Below are 18,474 nucleotides of genomic sequence, written 5' to 3'. Positions count from 1 at the left end.
TATTGTCAACAAGATCACTTTTTCACTCACTCCTTGGCACTTTTTTGACTCAAGATCACTTTTCCACTCACTCCTTGGCACTTTTTATTGACTTTCTTTAATTGAAAGTTCTCCGAATGAAGTGGAGAAGGAATCTGTTGCTCTGGAGGGAAGGATATCACTTACACTTCTCCGTCCTTTCTCAGCCTTGCCCAGGAATACAAGTTTATCTGTTCTCTGGGAGATCAGCTTCGGATCGTATCTTGTTATCTCTGGATACAAAACAAATAAAAACTACTCTTAAAAATGTTTTTAACTTTTTAATCAGATCAGAGAGGATTGTGGACTATGGAGGCTGTATGAATAGAAATTTTCTGAAATTTGTTTTTAATCAAATTACACAAAATGCAAGATTTTAATTGAACAAATGACGTAAATTTTTAAATCTAACAATTCCTTGAACGTAATATTTTTCATTTTTAAATATTGTAATCCATCTCTCCTCTCTAGGGGAAATAATAACATCACGGGAAATTAATCAAAAGAAAATATTAACCCTACTCCTGCTGGGGGGGGGGGTCAATTTGACCCCCCCCCTGTAGTTTTTTTTTACATAACTCAAAAAGTATTGGTCTGAGGCTATTGAAATTTTCTGACTTTTCCTACATACCCAAAGCCCTCCCTTTAGGCCTAAAACCGGGCTATAATACTAACTGCCTGAGTCCTCAGGCACACTGCCTGAATGACTGTTTTTTCCCGTAACAAACTAAATCTTTGTTTTGACCCACTTCCACTTGTCAGATTTTGATAAAATTTAGCTTTTTGGAAAGCCTTTGACATAAGGAAACGAATTGCACAAGTTTTGCAAAAAAATGCAAATTTTTTGCAAGAAATAAGAAATAATTATAAGATCTGAAAAGGAACCCGGCATGGAACCCCCAAAGGAAATTTGCACATTTTTAGTTTTTCTTGATTAAAAATCAGGTTATTAAAAATTTTGCAAACATTTTTGCATATTTTTGGACAATTTTTTTTTGCAAACATTTTTACTATATAACTGGATTTTGCAATAAAAAACAATTTTTTTGCAGATTCTAAAAGTAGAGTACAAGAGCTTTCCAATGATGTATCATTTGTCATATTTGGACATCAAACATGGGATTTAGAGGGGGGGGGGGTCAACTAAGTACCCCAGCAGAGATAGGGTTAAGAAACATGAAACATCAAGTTTTAGGAATCAATTTTCTATGTACGTACTTTGTTTTTTGTTTCACTGGTACCGAATTAAAAAGGTCAAAATAATATAATAAACAGGAGGATTTCAAATGATTTTTAAGTAACTTTGTAATATTAGTAGGATTCAGACGGTGCCCAGGGGTTCTAGCACTCAGGGAGGCAAACACGAACAGTTTCGCTTATATTCAAAGAAAGGGGATTTACTCACTGTAAATTTAAATCAATTGGTTTAAGATCCGAATATTCATTTTTCATCACAATAATTCAATAATCTAACTTTTCTGAAAAAAGGCAGAAAAAAAGAGGGTTTTCATCATTTTGTTCCCTGATACGTCTGGAAAGCGATCTGTTAGCACTATTCCAGCTTCAGAATTACTGTCTGCACACACAATCCATTAATACATCGCTTTATTACATTTTCAGATTTATTTATAGAACCGAGACGCTGAATAAAAATTACATTGGTGCAAAATTACACAACAGTCTATGTAAAAAATGGAAAATAACGGTAAAGCTCGGCATAACTAGTCAAAAAAAAGTAATTCATCAATCTAATTTGTTTCAGTGGCATGCCTGATTCACAACGGTACCCTTAATATCTTTGACTATTCAAGAATGCACGTTATATCCATAATTTTATCTTCTAAAATTGATTACTTTCAATTGTAGACTTCTTTAAATGGAAGGTCTCTTGAAAGTATCGCAATTCCCTTTAAGCCGGGATCAAATCAAACCGTATTCATAAAGTTCCAACTAGAATAAGTACAAAATGTTTATAATAGATTGCCTAGTTGTTTGATGTATCCGAACCAGTAGATAACCAGACCGGATCCAAACCGGTTCCAGTAGGACCAAAACTGATCTCGGAGATATCCCTCGTGGCTCTCTCGGTCTCCAAACAGAGCCTATAGGAAATAATATTGACCGGGAACAGATATAATATATGAAGTAGTTGAACCGCATAGACGTGGTTTAACAACTTCTTTTGATTTAATACATTCGCATCTTACTTACTTTATACCAAGAATTCAAAGATCAGGTTTTAAAAATGATTCCAGAGAAATGTAATTTTTAAGGGAAAAGATTTCATTTCGACGGTGTTGTTGACAAAGTAGAGATTCAAAAGTGGGATTAAAAATTTATTAAGATGGAAACTGGCATTAAAATCAGTATCCCTCTTATTACACTTTTGAATTTCTATTAAATTTCTATTTAAAGGCATTCCTAACCTTAGACTCTATCCAGTTAATAATCTTTCCGTTGACAGCGATCGGAACTTCTAGTTTTACATCCGGGGTTTTATCATAACCATGGCCTCTCAACACGTGCTCGTCACTAAAAAAAAACAATGCAAATATCGCGGGTTTTTTATGTGTTCAGCAGAGGATTTTTAACCATTAAAGAGATAAAGATGATATGAGAGTTTAATGGACTGTAAGTGTCATTTCATGTGACTCTTCATACAAAGATAGCACTGCCCGATTCACAACGGTACCCCTAAAAGCTTTAACTGAGCTGAGCTGGGAACTTTAGAATGGATAAACTTTAATCCTGACTTCTTGATCCGAATATCCACTGTGGAAACTTTTCATTTTAGTCCTTAATCCACTCTTTTTCTCTCTCCTTGGATTAATTGTTAATTGTTTTCTCCAATGAGATTATTTCTGTTCTCTCATTGGTTTCCCGCTTTCTCTGATTGGCTGCTACAGTTTCTCAGATGATTAAATATTAATTTGAATTTTATCGTTTTTCATACACTTTTAAGATAATCTTACAAGATTATGTTAATCTTGAGATTATCAAAAAGAGAGGATCAAGCATTAATCCCGATATCCACCATTCTAAAGTTTTCAGCTCTGGGAACTTTAGAATGGATAACCTTTAATCAAAACTACTTAATCCGAATATCCACTGTGGAAACTTTTAATTATAGTCCGTAATCCACTCTTTTTCTCTCTCTTTGGATATCCGTACATTGTTTTCTCCAAAGAGAAATATAGTTCGTAACTTGTATTGACAAATGACAGCCTTGAAAATAAATTCTATTCCATGAGAGAAATCCGCAATTGCTAACAAATTAAGAATTTATTGTCGGCCATTTTGTACATTAATCAGTGAAGAAAAATATTTACGTACGTTTAAGATTCTTTTTTTTAGCCAATTTAACTAATGTATTAAGAAATAAATGGGCGAAAAATTAAATGAAAGCCCTTCCAATCAAGAAAACGAACAAATCGGGTGTGCCTAGAAATATTTAATCTCGAGACAAACATAATCTCGAGATTAGCAAGAAAAAGAGGATTAAGCATGAATCCAAATATCCAACATTCTAAAGTTCTCAGCTCTGATGAATTATGAATTAGATAATTATGTTTATAAGGTTAAAACCAGAATATTTTCAATCGTGATTTCTCAAGAAAACATGATTTACGCATTTCCACTGCAGGAAAAGATCGAGGAATTATCAGTTCAATACTTTAAAACCTAAAAAACTAAATTATCTTCCACATTATTGATCAGATAAAGGTGTCAAGGATATCGTCTAAAATTGAGCATTGCCATCTTTACTTGTATGGTCACTACAGTCCCTTTAAACCATACGAAGAAAAAAATTCAAAGTGCCACTTTTATATCACCGACAAATACGACTAAATATACTTAGCAGTATTGGAGTTTTAGACTAGGGGGGTGAACTTTTTTTAGTCCACACCCCCCCCCCAATAGAGGTCGTATTTCAACCCCCTAAAACCGATTTTAAGAAAAAAAAATAGAGTTTAAAATTGATTACTAAAGACTAATAACTTTAAATAAACAAAGTTTCAATGGTTAAGAAGCGAATATATATGGAAGTTTAATAAATTAATAGACTTAAGGTCAGGGGGCCCTAGAGGAGCCCGTGGTTCTCGCCCCCACCCCCTCAGTACGCCCCTGTACCAGGACCAATAAAATAAAATAACAAAGCCTATTAGTGAGATAAGATTTAGATTAGAACCTGAACGGGATATTCAAGGCGTTCAAACAGTCCTTCAACTTTTGTTCATGTTCTTCTCCTAGACAGTTGATTAGATTAATATAAGGTCAGGTAAGGCCAATAGGAAAATTGTAAATCTGTAATACACTATGAACTCAGTTTCGGGGGCTGGACCAATGTACTTGAACCGAAACATGAAATTGAGGTTAGTATTAAAGTCTTAGTCGCAGTCCAAAGTTCTAGTTACAACATGGTTGCAAGTCTAAAAAATGGAGAGCAAACTAAAATAATTATATTAAAATATAAAGAACTATCGTGTAGAAACTTTAAATTATTGTTTCGACATAATTAAATTGTCTATTTAACTTGAATGTAACACAGTTTTTACCCACCAAAACCGAGTTCATTGTGTAATACAGAGTTTAGCGCATATGCATTCTAGTGAATAATTTCCGTAAGTATAGGCCCACCCGTGGATTAATTCAAGTTTTGTCCAGAATTTAGAAAATCGTAAAATTTTTTTTTTCTTAATTGCTAACCTATACTGTGTTTAATTGCTTCTGCCAGAGGACCGTAGCTGTGATCCTTGAGTTTAGCGAGAAAGATCTCGTAGGAAAGATCCCGATCAGGAACTAGAGCGTGGTTCTTCAGTAACTGGTTTACACGCAGCCTTAAATGGCATTTGGGATTTATAATAGTTGGTGGAAGGTTGAACCAAACCAGACTTGAAATAAACGATAGGAGACCACTTTTCAATAAATGTATTTTGACGTTTCTACGATGTACTCATCAGTACTCAAGGTTTTGGGGTTATTACTTTCATTTTTACCCGTGGGGGTTCTTACTTATTAGTCGGACTGTCGTATTAATTTCAAGTGACCCTCCGTTAAATGAGAGGCTTGTCTGATTGTCAACGGTACCCTTAAATCTTTGAAATCTGATCTAATCATCATTTTCTAGCTTGTTTTTTCTCACAATTTACTGTGTTGTTTCTGCAGGACAAGTCCGCAATTCACTTAAATAGAGAAACGGCTGCTGAAAATAATCTATGTTCCTAGTTAAAAACATGGGAATCTCAAACATTTTTGATGATATAATGAAGTTTTTAGGGTAACTTATGGAATCAAACTTGTCACTTATTTGTTACATTGGTGAATTTTAACAATATCTTTTACACAAAATAACGTTAATACATTTGCTGAACGTGTGTTTTTCATTACCCATTATAAATGAGTGAAGTAAACATATTTAGGTTATTTTTACTGTTCGTTTTGTAGCATAGAAATCCACTAATTAGTGTCTTTTAAGTCCGAGTCTTAAGGTATACAATAAAAAAAACACAAACTATGTCTTAACTATTTTTCCCCAAGTAAGGCCTGGGTGTGAAAGTACATAGGGTAATCATGGAATTTGTGCGATAGAATATTTACTTATAACATTCTCTTGGAGACAAATAACTAGATTAGCTCGGTTCGGATAAAAACTGGAGGGAGAGAATTGAATGATTTTATGGCAACCTCTAACAAGCCCAGGGGAATAATGACGTAAGAAACGGTTAAATGTTGGTTAAGAGTTAACTGGTAACAAAACCTCTCATTATTCTATTAAAAAAACAGTCGTTAACAGATTAAACGGAAAAGCAAGATCATCAACAAATCTAAATTGTATTCACACTTTTATAAAAATATTCATTTCTTTTACTATCTAATTTCATTTATTTTTATGTTTTGTTTTTATTATTTAAATCTTAGTTACCGAAAAGCAGTCTCAACCCTTTTATCTCCAGGTTCAGTTTCCTCTATTGATTCTTTCTGAATATAAAAATCAATTATATAGATCTTGGTTTTCACATGAACCAGTTTTTGGGATCCTTTTAATTTTGTTGCGGATCCGGATCCTAGATTTGCACTAAAAATAAATGGATCCGGATTCAAATCCAGATTTACTGATGTGTTGAAAAAAAAACTAAAATTACATTTCTTCCGTTTTTCGCTTAATTTTGTCCCAAAACTTTATGAACCATTCAGAAATAAGGAGACTTTTGATAAACTAAAAACTAAAACTATGAAAACTTAAAAAAGTTGAAATTTGAATTAAGGATAATATAAAAAATTTAAATCCACCATATACAACACCTATAATTCTATATATATAAAGCTGGATTAACGGCGGGATTAACTTTAAGTACCCTAGGCACCGCTGGGTTCCCAAGCTAGTTTATCTGTATTTTGTGTGTGAAATTTATATTATACTTGAATAAAGATAATAAACTCGACCAATTTTGTATTATTTTGAATCTTCCTCAATTATGTGTAAAATAATCCACAGAAACCCCTCCCGTGCGGAGTATCTATATAAATAAAGTTGTAATCTTTGCTTGTATGTCTGTTTGTTTTTGTCCGATCATAACTCAGGAACCCCTGGACTAATTTGCCTCAAATTTTGATTGAGGAACTTGGGAGAACCACGGGAATGTTCTTAGTTTGGTTTTGAGATTCTAAGTTGAGTAGGTCGACTTTAATAGCGAAAATTTAGTTTCCCGGTAAAATTGTTCGAGTGCGGGTAAACGGCGGGAGTAACTTTCATTAACCTTGGAAGCGCTGGGTTCCCAATCTAGTTTTTTTATAAAAGAAATCTTTACCTTTAAATATTCTTCTAGAATGATTTTAGCGGCGAGGGCTGGCGACGTTTTGTTTTGTTGTGCAAGGTTTATAATAATCCCTGGTTTAGCTCCGTCCTGTATTGACGAGACAAAGTTCTGGAAAAGTTTTTTCCGATTCTCCCATGAATGTGATGATTTATAATTAAATTTTATAAACTTCTGGTATTCTTGGGTAACGATACTTCGAACAGTTTCAGCACGTTCTTAACAGTCGTAAAATAAAATACAGAAAAAATACATAATGGATAGTTCATTTTTTAAAAAACATCATTTAAATAATTTACATTTTTTATAATTTTCTTAGTTTAACGCTGTTTGCCTTGAGGAAATGATGAGATGGCTGTTTCTAGCGCAATGTCAAAATCTGAAATATTTTGCTTGACAGATTCCTGGATCCTGAGATAGACATGAATGTCCATGATAGATAAGTATCACTAATCATAGCTCACTGGTTTCCTCGTTCATCAACTCTATTGGCGCGATAGAACTTCATCTCGTTCGGGAAAACAGCACTCAGTTCAACCAACAGACGGGCCTTGAACATTCTGAAAAAAATAGGATAAAAATACACTTTTAAAAATTGAATTCCCCCCCCCCCACCCCCACAGCGTTTCCTTTATGAGAAAATATAAATTAAAATTTCACGCTGAGATTATTGTCAACAAATTTTGTAAAAACATTGAAGAAAAAAAATTCGTCAAATTTAGATTTAAAAGTTTCATCCGTAATCAAGTCTCAAAAAATATAATTTTCAAACTGAATTAAGATATTTTAAACGCGTTAAATAAAACAAATTATCAACCCTATTCCAGCCACAAAATCTAATAAGCAAAATTTAACCCCTATGATTAAAAAATCGTACCGATATGCGTCAATTTTTCCTTTCACTTCTCCGTTCTTAGAATGCGCCTTCTCCATACAATCCTTAGTATAGAGCTGAGGGTTCCGTCCTGAGTCAATATAATCGAATACGTCCAGGGGTACCTGGATATCCGCTACACTGGGTCTTAAATATAGATTGGATATATAGAACGGAAGTGAGTATCCATGGACGAATTAACGATAAATTCTTTGGAACTAGATCTTACAAAATTACGTTTAAAATAAGATTCATGATGTACACTTGATATCTTAATTATCAATATCTATATTTTCTCTATCAATATCTATATTCTATATCTCTAAATACCTGAGTTTATGTATCTCTCCTAAATCTCTATATCTCAAAACCTGAGTTTATCTATCTCTCCTAGATCTCAAACCATCTTAATATATATCTATTATCTAACTCATCTATATATATATATATATATATATATCTAAATACCTGAGTTTATCTATTTCTCATAGATCTATAACTATCTATGCATATCTAAATACTTGAGTTTATCTATTTCTCCTAAAAATCTAACTATATATTTATATCTAAATGCCCGTGTTTATCTATCTATTCTATTTCTCTAACTACCTATATATATCTCTATATAAACCCGAGTTTATCTATCTCTCCTAGACCTGTAACTATCTACCTAAATACATCTCTATATAAACCCGAGTTTATCTTTCTCTCCTAGACCTGTAACTATCTATCTATATATCTCTATATAAACCTGAGTTTATCTATCTCTCCTAGACCTGTAACTATCTACCTATATACATCTCTATATAAACCCGAGTTTATCTTTCTCTCCTAGACCTGTAACTATCTATCTATATATATATATCTCTATATACCTGAGTTTATCTATCTCTCCTAGACCTGTAACTATCTATCTACATATATCTCTTTATACCTGAGTTTATCTATCTCTCCTAGATCTCTAACTATCTGTTGAAGTTTCTGATTAAGTCCTGGTTGACCTTGAGGCTGAAAGTCACTAACAACAATCCGAACCTGAAATACATGTTCTCGTGAAACTAAGACCTCACCCCCCCTTCTCCCGTTTCACAACAAATATGTGGTGATATTACTTAATCAAAAATTCCAAACATGCAAAAATCTCTAATCTCAAAAGTTTCATTCAAAATTCCTTATGACCCTGAAAACCAACCTGTCGAACGTTTTCTATTGCTCTCTCTAGCTGCTGCTCTAACTGCTCTAATGGAAGCGAATTAGACATTTCAACTACATTCCAGTATTCTGAAACAGTATTTCAAGTTAAGAATTTACTTTGTACTTACATATATAAAAGCTTGATTGGATATATAAGTATATGGATGAAAGAATTCCTCGTCTATCAATTGGTTTAATGTTGCGAGGAATATTAAGCGTATCGTTTCCGGTTTAACACAGGGTTTAGTGAACATAGATTTAACAGATTCAGTTCTTGTATTGGGTTTACATAAACTGAAGACAAAGATAGAAATACTTAATGAAGTAGAATTTAACCATCTTTTAGAGAAAGATCGGACCATTTACTTGAGTAGGATTGGACCATTAAATTTAGTAGGGTTGGACCACCTACTTTAACATCATTGAACCACCTATTGGAGTAGGATTGGATCACCTACGGGAGTCGGATTGGACCACCTACTGTAGTAGGATTAGACCATATACCTAAGTATGATTGGATCATCTACTAGAGTAGGATTAAACCATTTACTGGAGTAGGATTGAATCATCTACTTGAGAAGGATTTAACCAACTACTGGAGTAGGATTGAACCAACTACTGGAGTAGGACTGAACCAACTACTGGAGTAGGATTAAACCAACATCTGGGGTAGGATTGAACCAACTACTGGAGTAGGATTGAACCAACTACTGGAGTAGGATTGGACCACCTACTTTAGTATGAATGGACTATCTAATGGAGAAGGATCGAACCATCTACTAGAGTAGGATTAAACCACTAATTGAAGTAGTATTGGACCAACTACTGTAGTAAGATTGAACCACCTATTATAGTATGATTGGACCACCTATTAGAGTAGGATTGGGCCATCTACTGTAGTATGATTGTACCACCTATTATAGTATGATTGGACCACCTACTGTAGTAGGATTGGACCATCTACAGTAGTAGGATTGAACCATCTACTGTAGTATGATTGTACCACCTACTGCAGTATGATTGGACCACCTATAGGAGTAGGAGTCGACCACCTACTGAAGAAGGATTGGATCTGTGCTAGATATTTATGCCGTTGACGCCAATGTTTTCATGATAGATGTTGAGACTGCCATGATCTGAAGATATTCATCTGCTCCTTCCAATAGACAGTGTTCGGAAACAGACAGTTTCTCTCCTATCTCGGATTTCTGGTTGTCGGTTAGAGCAGGGTTCGAGATTAGTTTATCATGGAGCTGGTTTATCAGCTGGGTTGCAGAAAACCCTAGAACAAAATATTTCAGTTAGTTAAGTTGAATGACTCGTGAAACTTTGAAGAATTAAAACGACTTATAAATGTTTTCTATCAACTATATTATCAAGCAAATTATGATTTGCTAAATAAGGATTGTTGTTGACTAATCTATTCCTTAAACAATTCCGCCTCACTTGAGCAGCTCAAATCCGTGAAAGGTTTCGCCCATTGCATGAACATTGAACAGTCCTGCGCCTGCAATTTTACCACCCCTAGAATCTTTTCGGCCCATTGAATCATTTCACCACATGAATGATAAAACCCTTTAAACGATACTACGACTTTAACGGTTACAGCCCTGGAAAGATTTCACCCCGAATTTGTCTATTTAAAAAATCTGTACCTTCACACATGAAATCATCAATATGAGCCTGGAGTCTTTCATAGGAGTTGAGTTGGCACACGTCTAGAAGTCCTTCTATCACTGACTCGGGGATAACTCCAGATATCTCATAAACATCCTCTTGACAGATTTCTTTTTCTCCCTTCAACCTTTAACAAGATTTAAAAATTTAACCGTCCGTACATCTGTTTTCTATTCTTAAAAAATCTACGAAAAGCAAGATTAAAAACAATTGATTGTAATAAAGTTTAAACGTTCTGAATGCTTTACAAAAAACCGGATTGTTCAACTAACTAGTTTTTCCGTGTTAGGAAACATAAATATGTAATTTTACAACACGAAAAACAAAACAAAAACATCTAAACGATCAAAGATCAGAAAAATTGCCAAGGTTGGGCCACAACGTCATAATTTTTGTATAATAAAACCCTGAAATCAATTTTTCAATCAAATTGTTTGTTCTAAAATATAACTCTGTATATGATGATATATGTATAACCCAACCTGGAGCAGGATTGAAGGGTTGTTATGGCTTTCCTCAGATCTCCTTCACTTGTGAGGATGATCGCATCCAACCCGTCCTGGCTGATATTCACCTTCTCCGCCTCGACGATCATCCTGAGCCTGGTGAGAAGGATCTCTGTTGCAAGAGGTTTAAACCTGAACTTTGCACAACGAGAAGTGAGTGGTTCGATTATTCTGCTCACGTAGTTACAGATCAAACAGAACTTTGTGCTCCGTCCTTCCTTCTCCATGGTTCGTCTAAGACAGGAAAAAATATTTTCTAACGATTTAGAATTTATTGGGCACTGTCTACAGGATTATGGTTTAAGAATTCAGGACTTCTGGTAAACGGAGATTTCGGATACAGGACAATAATACCTGAGTGCACTTTGAGCGTCCTTAGTCATGCTGTCCGCTTCATCCAGGATTATAATCTTGAAAGGAGGACATGGTTTACCATCAGGACGTGTTCCTTAATACAAGGATATTTATGGTTTACCATCAGGACGTGTTCCTTAATACAAGGATATATAAGGTTTACAATAAGGACGTGTTCTTTATTACAAGAATATATAAGGTTTACAATCAGGACGTGTTCCTTAATACACGAATATATAAGGTTTACAATCAGGACGTGTTCCTTAATACGAGGATATTTAAGGTTTACCATCAGGACGTGTTCTTTAATAGTACAAGAATATTTACGGTTTCCTCAGGATGTGTTCCTTAATACAAGGACATTTAATGTTTACCATCGGGACGCGTTCCTTAATACAAGGATATTAAAGGTTTACCATCAGGACGTGTTCCTTAATACAAGAATATTTACGGTTTACTATCATGACGGGTTCTCCCCAACGCATACATATTAAATAAAGACTAACTGGACAGTGGACATGTTTCTTAAACCTAGCATTTCTCCCCCAGAAATTTTGTGTTGTTATTTAAGGGTTTAATAGAAGAATCGGGGATAATAAGTTTTTTAAGGGATAATAAAAAAGTTTGGGTGAAAAGTATGAAACAGTATGAAAGAAAAAACTTACCTTCTCATGTCCAATTTTTTATATTTTATCCCCCCGATATATCTACGAAAATCATTCCCCCTGATAATACCACTGAATACCATTTTAAAGGCTTATCATTCGGAATAGTCTTAGAACACATAACACAAGTTAGATAGAAAACAATTAGCTATAAGGAATTGGGATGTCTTCCTAAGTTCACGTACAATACATTTTACTTATTATATTTTCAAAGTAGACTCTTTCCAAGAATATGACAAGGATGAACAACTAGAGGAAAATTCCAATCCATACAAAATAATGACTCATTTCATTTTAAATGAGAAACACCGAACAAAAATCTAGAGTTAAAAGTTAGAGAAGAAGGACCATGTATTTTAAAATATTTAACCAACCTGAAGCAGTGAGCTGAGCAAAGTTCTTTACTTTCTCCCGGACAACCTGGATTCCTCTTTCGTCCGAGGCATTGAGCTCCAATATCCTATCCCTGTATATATCCCCGAACAGGTCCCTCGCTGCGGCTAGAATAGTGCTGGTTTTACCAGTACCCGGAGGTCCGTAGAACAAAAGGTTGGGTAGATCTGCGCCCTCTAAACTCTTCTTGAGGACAGCAACGACCTCGTCTTGGTATGCAACGTCCTCTACAGTCCGAGGTCGATATTTCTCAACCCAAGGGATCGGTCCTTTCCTTCTTTTCCCTCCAACCTAAAGCAACCATATTATCAGGAAAAATGTCAGCTCACAATGAACGGAAAATGTATCAATGCCGAGATAGTTAGATATGTAGTGTAATGGGATTTAGAGGGGGAAGGGGTCACATTAATTCCCACCCCAGCATCCCAAAATTTATAGTTATCCATGCTGGGTTTCGACCTTAGAGAATTAATTTAATCCTTTGGTGGAAAGTACTAAAATCAAAGGATTAACAAAACAAAAGTTTTGACCGCAGTTATTTTAAGAAAGGTCAATAACTGAAAATATCCAGCAGATCAACATCAAAACCTATCAAAGGATGAATAAAGGAAGACTAAGTCTGTTCCACGACTTTTTGGCGAGTTTTAGAATGGTTTAAGAAAAAGTGGATCTGTTATAATAATCTAAATAATTTTATCATATGCGTAACCTTCTGTTCAAGTTTATCCCATCTTATTGTAGCATCTCATTAGAACCAAATATTGATTTATAAAATAATAAGCTATAATAACATTCACCGACATTATCAGAAACAGACAGAGTTTTACATATTTACATAAATTATTAATTCTGTTTCAAAAATTTAGGGCAACCATTGGTGAGATCGACTCATGCATGATTTAATGATTGCTTAACTGTAGCGTAAGCCGTGATAGTCAATAAGTACAAAGTGAGAGAATTTATAGCTATAACTAGTCGAACCTTATAGAGAAAAATAATGATTCCTATTTACCTGTTTACTGCTAAACCCTGCATTCTCTTTGATACCTGATGACCCCCCTTTTAAGAAGGCCTGCATTTTTATATTCTAAGAATAAACAGTATTTATAGAAACCTTATATGGTGAAATTGATCTATAACATTAATCAAACCGGATTTGAAAATAAAATTAAACACGTTCTCATTTAACGAGACTTAAAGACATTAAAAATATAATAATTCCTAAGAAATTTTTACAAATTGTTAAAATATATTTCATTGTCTTCGCCATATCCGTCCCGCCCGAGCTTTTCTGTAGAAACTGGAAACTGAAAGAAAATCCCCCGGCCCCGCACTATTTTCAGTTTAAGGACGGATCCGTGGTTAGCCGCTCTACTGGAGAACAGCTGGATAATAATTCAACCGAAGATAACAGCTTGCTTGGAGTAGACAGCTTGGTTCATTTACAGGATGAGTCATTTGATTGGAAGAAAACAATTACAAATTCACTTTAAGTGATTCGACATACATTTATCCCATTTAAAACATATTGCAGGGGGCGTTTGTTCGATTAACAGCGACTTGGCTCATATTCTTGTACACAGGAGTTTAAGCCCAACGTCTCCTTATTGGCCAGTTTAAAAAATTAAAAATAGTTTTCTACACTTTAAACCAGAATACAGGCCTAAAATGAGTAGGAAAAAAACACTGTGGTGTTGAAGATGTTAATCTGTTTGCAAGCTGTGCTAAAAGATCCTCTTTAATCGAAGGCCATGTCACTTTTAGAAAATGCCGCGCCATATTTCTAGTTTAGTGTCATGCCGTGTGGCAGGGAACATAAACTTTTTCTTTTATCACCGCTTTTCTCGCTGTGGAGCTGACACAAATTATTTGTTATGTTTTGTGCACATCCATAATATTATGCGTGACTAGCACTTTCAGAAAAAACGTTAAACTGTCAATTTGCTCTGTGGGTTTATCAATTACAGTCAATATTGTTAAAAGCTCTGTTTATTATATAATAGCTCCCATCCCCTCTTTAGCTTGTGTTATTTGAAAGTTTATTTATAAGTTTAGGGTCTGTCATAGAGAACGATTTTTGGACCCCCCGCCCCCCCCCATCCTATCAATTTCGTGTATGACCGCTCGGGGTTTGTCTTAGTATGCGATTTTTGAACCCTCTTCCCTCCTATCAATTTTGTTCATGACCACATATGTTCGGGTCAGGATAGGTTAAGACAATTTCTGGGCCGAGCGCTGCGGACAGGACAGGCTAGGGGGCCGAGCGCTGTGGATAGGACATGCCAGGGGACCGAGCGCTGCGGCTATGATAGGCAGGGGGCCGGGCGCTGCGGTTACATGATCAATGGTATCCATGTCTAAAAATTATGGTGGGGGTCCAAAAATCGTTCTCCAAGAAATTACTTAATTTCTAATCGTAAATTGAGTTATTTGTAAAGTTTGCACATTTTCAGGGTTTCATGCAAGCACTGAATATGCATGGCCTAATCCTGTTAGGGTGCCTGTGTATGGTTCTACCTGGAGTAATGTCAGGAGAAACTTGTTACGACGGAGTAGGAGGAAACCTGGGAACCGGAGACAGAGCTTCAGGACATAACCTGCAATGGACCAAGGTAGTTAAATCTTTGAATCAGGGAATATGTTTTGATTTTCATTAACACCCCCCCCCCCATCCCCCCCTCTCATATCAATTTTTGTACACAGCATTTGAAGAAATATTTGGAGCCAGTGGGCTGCTGCAGCGCCCAGTCCCTAAGCTTATTCTAGCCGCGCCGCTCGGCCCCCTTGACTATCCTAGCCCGGCTTCCAAGCCTGTCTAGCTATAGCGCTCGGCCCAAAAATTGTCCTAAGCGAACTGTGAATTAAAAAAAGAATGTTTAATTTAGTTGAAATCTTGATCACGTACAAAATTGTTGGGGCGGGAAGGTCCTTAAATTTTATACTAGAACTGAACCGTTAAAATCCTCATCCCTCCCCTCCTGAGTTTTGAATGTTAAATCAGTTATTTTTGTGAAGAATCCCATTAACATGTTTCGTTTTAAGGCAATGATATCCCGTCCTGCTCCTGCTTGGGAAGGAACAGCTGTTCTCAACGGAGAGTTTAAGGAGTTGAAGTTGAGTGATTATCTCGGGAAATATCTTGTTTTCTTCTTCTATCCTCTGGACTTCACCTTCGTCTGTCCCACGGAGATCCTGGCATTCAACGACAGGATTAAGGAGTTCAAGGCAATTAATACTGAGGTAAAGTTTCTTGATTTTTAAATTAAAGTTAAAATTCTGTCCAATTCAGTTTCTTTATAATATTGAATATTGTCATAATGAGACAGATTTAATGGACTAAGATGGCATATTCTATTGATGAATCATTTTTAAAAATGTATTTTATTTTTAAAACAAGTTACGTTTCTTAGTGTTCAGTTTAAGCAGATTTTTAAAATAAATCAAATATGAAAAAGCATTAGTTGTTGATTTTCCCTTTATAGGTTCTTTTTATTGACTGGGATATTAACAAATAATCTTCAATTTTTCATTTGCAGAGATCTAATTGTTTACTTAAATATTTGTTCTCGATATCCAATGTGGTCATTTTAAAATTTGAGGATCAATTCAATCTAAGTTATGCAAAGCATATCATTTGATTTCAAAGAGGATGTAAAATCCGCAGCTCTCCATAAGATTGAGATCAATACTTAATCCCTAGATTCACAGCACAAAAGTTCTGACTTGAGATAGAATTGATTTTGTATCCAGGTTGTGGCGTGTAGTGTGGATTCCCATTTCACCCATCTAGCCTGGATGAATACACCTAGAACTGAGGGAGGATTGGGTAGACTAGATATACCTCTTCTATCAGATCTCAAGCAAACTATCTCTAAGGTTGACAAATTCATTATTTTTAGGGATTTTAAAGGATAAATGTAAATAAGAATGTTCAAAATCACATAAAAATAAGACAAGTTAAAATTTTGTAGATTGGGGGGGGATATATATATATATATATATCTAAATACCTGAGTTTATCTATTTCTCATAGATCTATAACTATCTATGCATATCTAAATACTTGAGTTTATCTATTTCTCCTAAAAATCTAACTATATATTTATATCTAAATGCCCGTGTTTATCTATCTATTCTATTTCTCTAACTACCTATATATATCTCTATATAAACCCGAGTTTATCTATCTCTCCTAGATCTGTAACTATCTATATATCTCTATATATCTGAGTTTATCTATCTCTCCTAGATCTATATATCTCTATATATCTCTATACACCTCTATACACCTATATCTCTATATAAACCTGAGTTTATCTATCTCTCCTAGACCTGTAACTATCTACCTAAATACATCTCTATATAAACCCGAGTTTATCTTTCTCTCCTAGACCTGTAACTATCTATCTATATATCTCTATATAAACCTGAGTTTATCTATCTCTCCTAGACCTGTAACTATCTACCTATATACATCTCTGTAATCAAATCTCAAGACCAGATGTCTGTTTACAAATTTGTCGTCTCGAATTATCCATTTTTTATTTTAAATTTTAAGGATTATGGAGTTTATCTTGAGGATAATGGTCACACTCTTAGGGGACTATTCATCATAGATGACAAGGGTACACTTAGACAGGTAAATAAAACTTTTTTTACCTTTGAAATCCATCTTTTCATTGATAACTTAACTAATTCAACAAAATAAGTTTAAATCTTTTAGCATAACGTGGATTTCTACGGAGTTTTTAAATCGAGATTGAGACATTATTACTTTACATTCATAGATGCAGTTGGCACATTGTGACAATTGGTTTGTCTCTCTTTTTAGTCTGAGTAATAACATTTTGATTGAAAAACTGAAGAAAGAATCATTATTTTTTATGAATGTTGAATAATAAACTGTTGTAGATTACGATGAACGATCTTCCAGTTGGTCGGAGTGTTGACGAAACTTTGAGATTAGTTCAAGCCTTTCAGTACACGGATAAACACGGAGAGGTAGGTTTATTTTCCAGTACACGGATAAACACGGAGAGGTAGGTTTATTTTCCAGTACACGGATAAACACGGAGAGGTAGGTTTATTTTCCAGTACACGGATAAACACGGAGAGGTAGGTTTATTTTCCAGTACACGGATAAACACGGAGAGGTAGGTTTATTTTCCAGTACACGGATAAACACGGAGAGGTAGGTTTATTGGCATATAGCTACACATTTAAACTTAAATTTACAATGTCTATGAATTTTAAATCTTCGAAAGCGTTTTTCTGGATTCTTTTTATTTGAAAAGAGTTTATGATTTTGATTTTGTATGAAAGGTACATTTTGATTACTATAACTCAAACTATAAAAAGAATAAAGTGTTACTTGCAAATAGACGCTGGAGATTTTTTTAACGGAGTATATTCGATTTTATCGTGGAATTTATGTATTATCAATTTCTAGGTTTGTCCTGCTGGATGGAAACCAGGCGCGGATACGATCATCCCAGATCCCAAAGAGAAGATGAAATATTTCAAGAATCACGGAGATCTTTAAACCTTGAAATCACAAAACTGCCTGAACCACGTGATACTTTTAAAACTTGTGATATTCACTGCATTTTATTTTCCTCACCATCTGTCTCTATGTTTTCTGTGATTCTGACAAAATTTTGATTTTTGAATTTTTATATTTCTATATTTATCCCTGTCCTTGTGCTCAAACCCTCCACGGGAATAAACGGTTGTATTTCAGAAGCACGAAGTGGGAAAATGTCCAAGTTTTTCGGCGGCCAGTCCGACTCCGAGAGTTCCAGCTCCGAGGAGTCCTCATCAGAGGAGGAGGTGAATACAACATTCCCCCCCCCCTAATCATCTTCCATAGCCCTCTGTTAACGGCACTGGGTCCCTTTCATATTTACCCTTGATTTGATTTGATTTGATTTGATTTGATTTGATTTGATTTGATTTGATTTGATTTGATTTGATTTGAT

At 34.9% G+C, this 18,474-nt stretch overlaps 4 protein-coding genes across 4 annotated transcripts; 1 reads left to right on the top strand and 3 right to left on the bottom strand.

Moving 5' to 3' along the window:
• Nucleotides 1–58: 58 nt before the first annotated feature.
• LOC111697761 (uncharacterized protein C15orf41 homolog) lies at nucleotides 59–7,287 on the bottom strand. The gene is made up of 9 exons (XM_023467868.1): nucleotides 7,168–7,287; nucleotides 6,828–7,051; nucleotides 5,942–5,997; nucleotides 4,726–4,856; nucleotides 4,208–4,265; nucleotides 2,445–2,550; nucleotides 2,003–2,120; nucleotides 1,541–1,594; nucleotides 59–251 (listed from the first exon to the last, which is right to left on the bottom strand). The coding sequence occupies exons 1-9, from the start codon at nucleotides 7,265–7,267 to the stop codon at nucleotides 85–87; spliced, it is 1,014 nt and encodes a 337-aa protein (XP_023323636.1). The 5' UTR covers nucleotides 7,268–7,287; the 3' UTR covers nucleotides 59–84.
• LOC111697765 (mediator of RNA polymerase II transcription subunit 10) lies at nucleotides 7,212–8,987 on the bottom strand. The gene is made up of 4 exons (XM_023467882.1): nucleotides 8,900–8,987; nucleotides 8,642–8,742; nucleotides 7,711–7,854; nucleotides 7,212–7,393 (listed from the first exon to the last, which is right to left on the bottom strand). The coding sequence occupies exons 1-4, from the start codon at nucleotides 8,966–8,968 to the stop codon at nucleotides 7,294–7,296; spliced, it is 414 nt and encodes a 137-aa protein (XP_023323650.1). The 5' UTR covers nucleotides 8,969–8,987; the 3' UTR covers nucleotides 7,212–7,293.
• On the bottom strand, nucleotides 8,987–13,613 carry LOC111697760 (replication factor C subunit 4). The gene is made up of 6 exons (XM_023467867.1): nucleotides 13,509–13,613; nucleotides 12,478–12,787; nucleotides 11,439–11,532; nucleotides 11,061–11,318; nucleotides 10,557–10,705; nucleotides 8,987–10,183 (listed from the first exon to the last, which is right to left on the bottom strand). The coding sequence occupies exons 1-6, from the start codon at nucleotides 13,572–13,574 to the stop codon at nucleotides 9,987–9,989; spliced, it is 1,074 nt and encodes a 357-aa protein (XP_023323635.1). The 5' UTR covers nucleotides 13,575–13,613; the 3' UTR covers nucleotides 8,987–9,986.
• Nucleotides 13,614–14,926: 1,313 nt separating this feature from the next.
• On the top strand, nucleotides 14,927–18,238 carry LOC111697762 (peroxiredoxin-1). The gene is made up of 6 exons (XM_023467869.1): nucleotides 14,927–15,108; nucleotides 15,539–15,736; nucleotides 16,247–16,372; nucleotides 17,055–17,135; nucleotides 17,408–17,497; nucleotides 17,946–18,238. Exons 1-6 carry the CDS (start codon nucleotides 14,956–14,958, stop codon nucleotides 18,036–18,038), a joined length of 741 nt encoding a protein of 246 aa, XP_023323637.1. The 5' UTR covers nucleotides 14,927–14,955; the 3' UTR covers nucleotides 18,039–18,238.
• Nucleotides 18,239–18,474: the final 236 nt, after the last annotated feature.

The sequence above is a fragment of the Eurytemora carolleeae genome, unplaced genomic scaffold, assembly GCF_000591075.1.
Source record: "Eurytemora carolleeae unplaced genomic scaffold, Eaff_2.0 scaffold305, whole genome shotgun sequence".
NCBI lineage: Eukaryota > Metazoa > Arthropoda > Copepoda > Calanoida > Temoridae > Eurytemora > Eurytemora carolleeae.
Note: the sequence above shows the minus strand (reverse complement) of the source record. Positions and strands in the feature narration are given on the sequence as shown.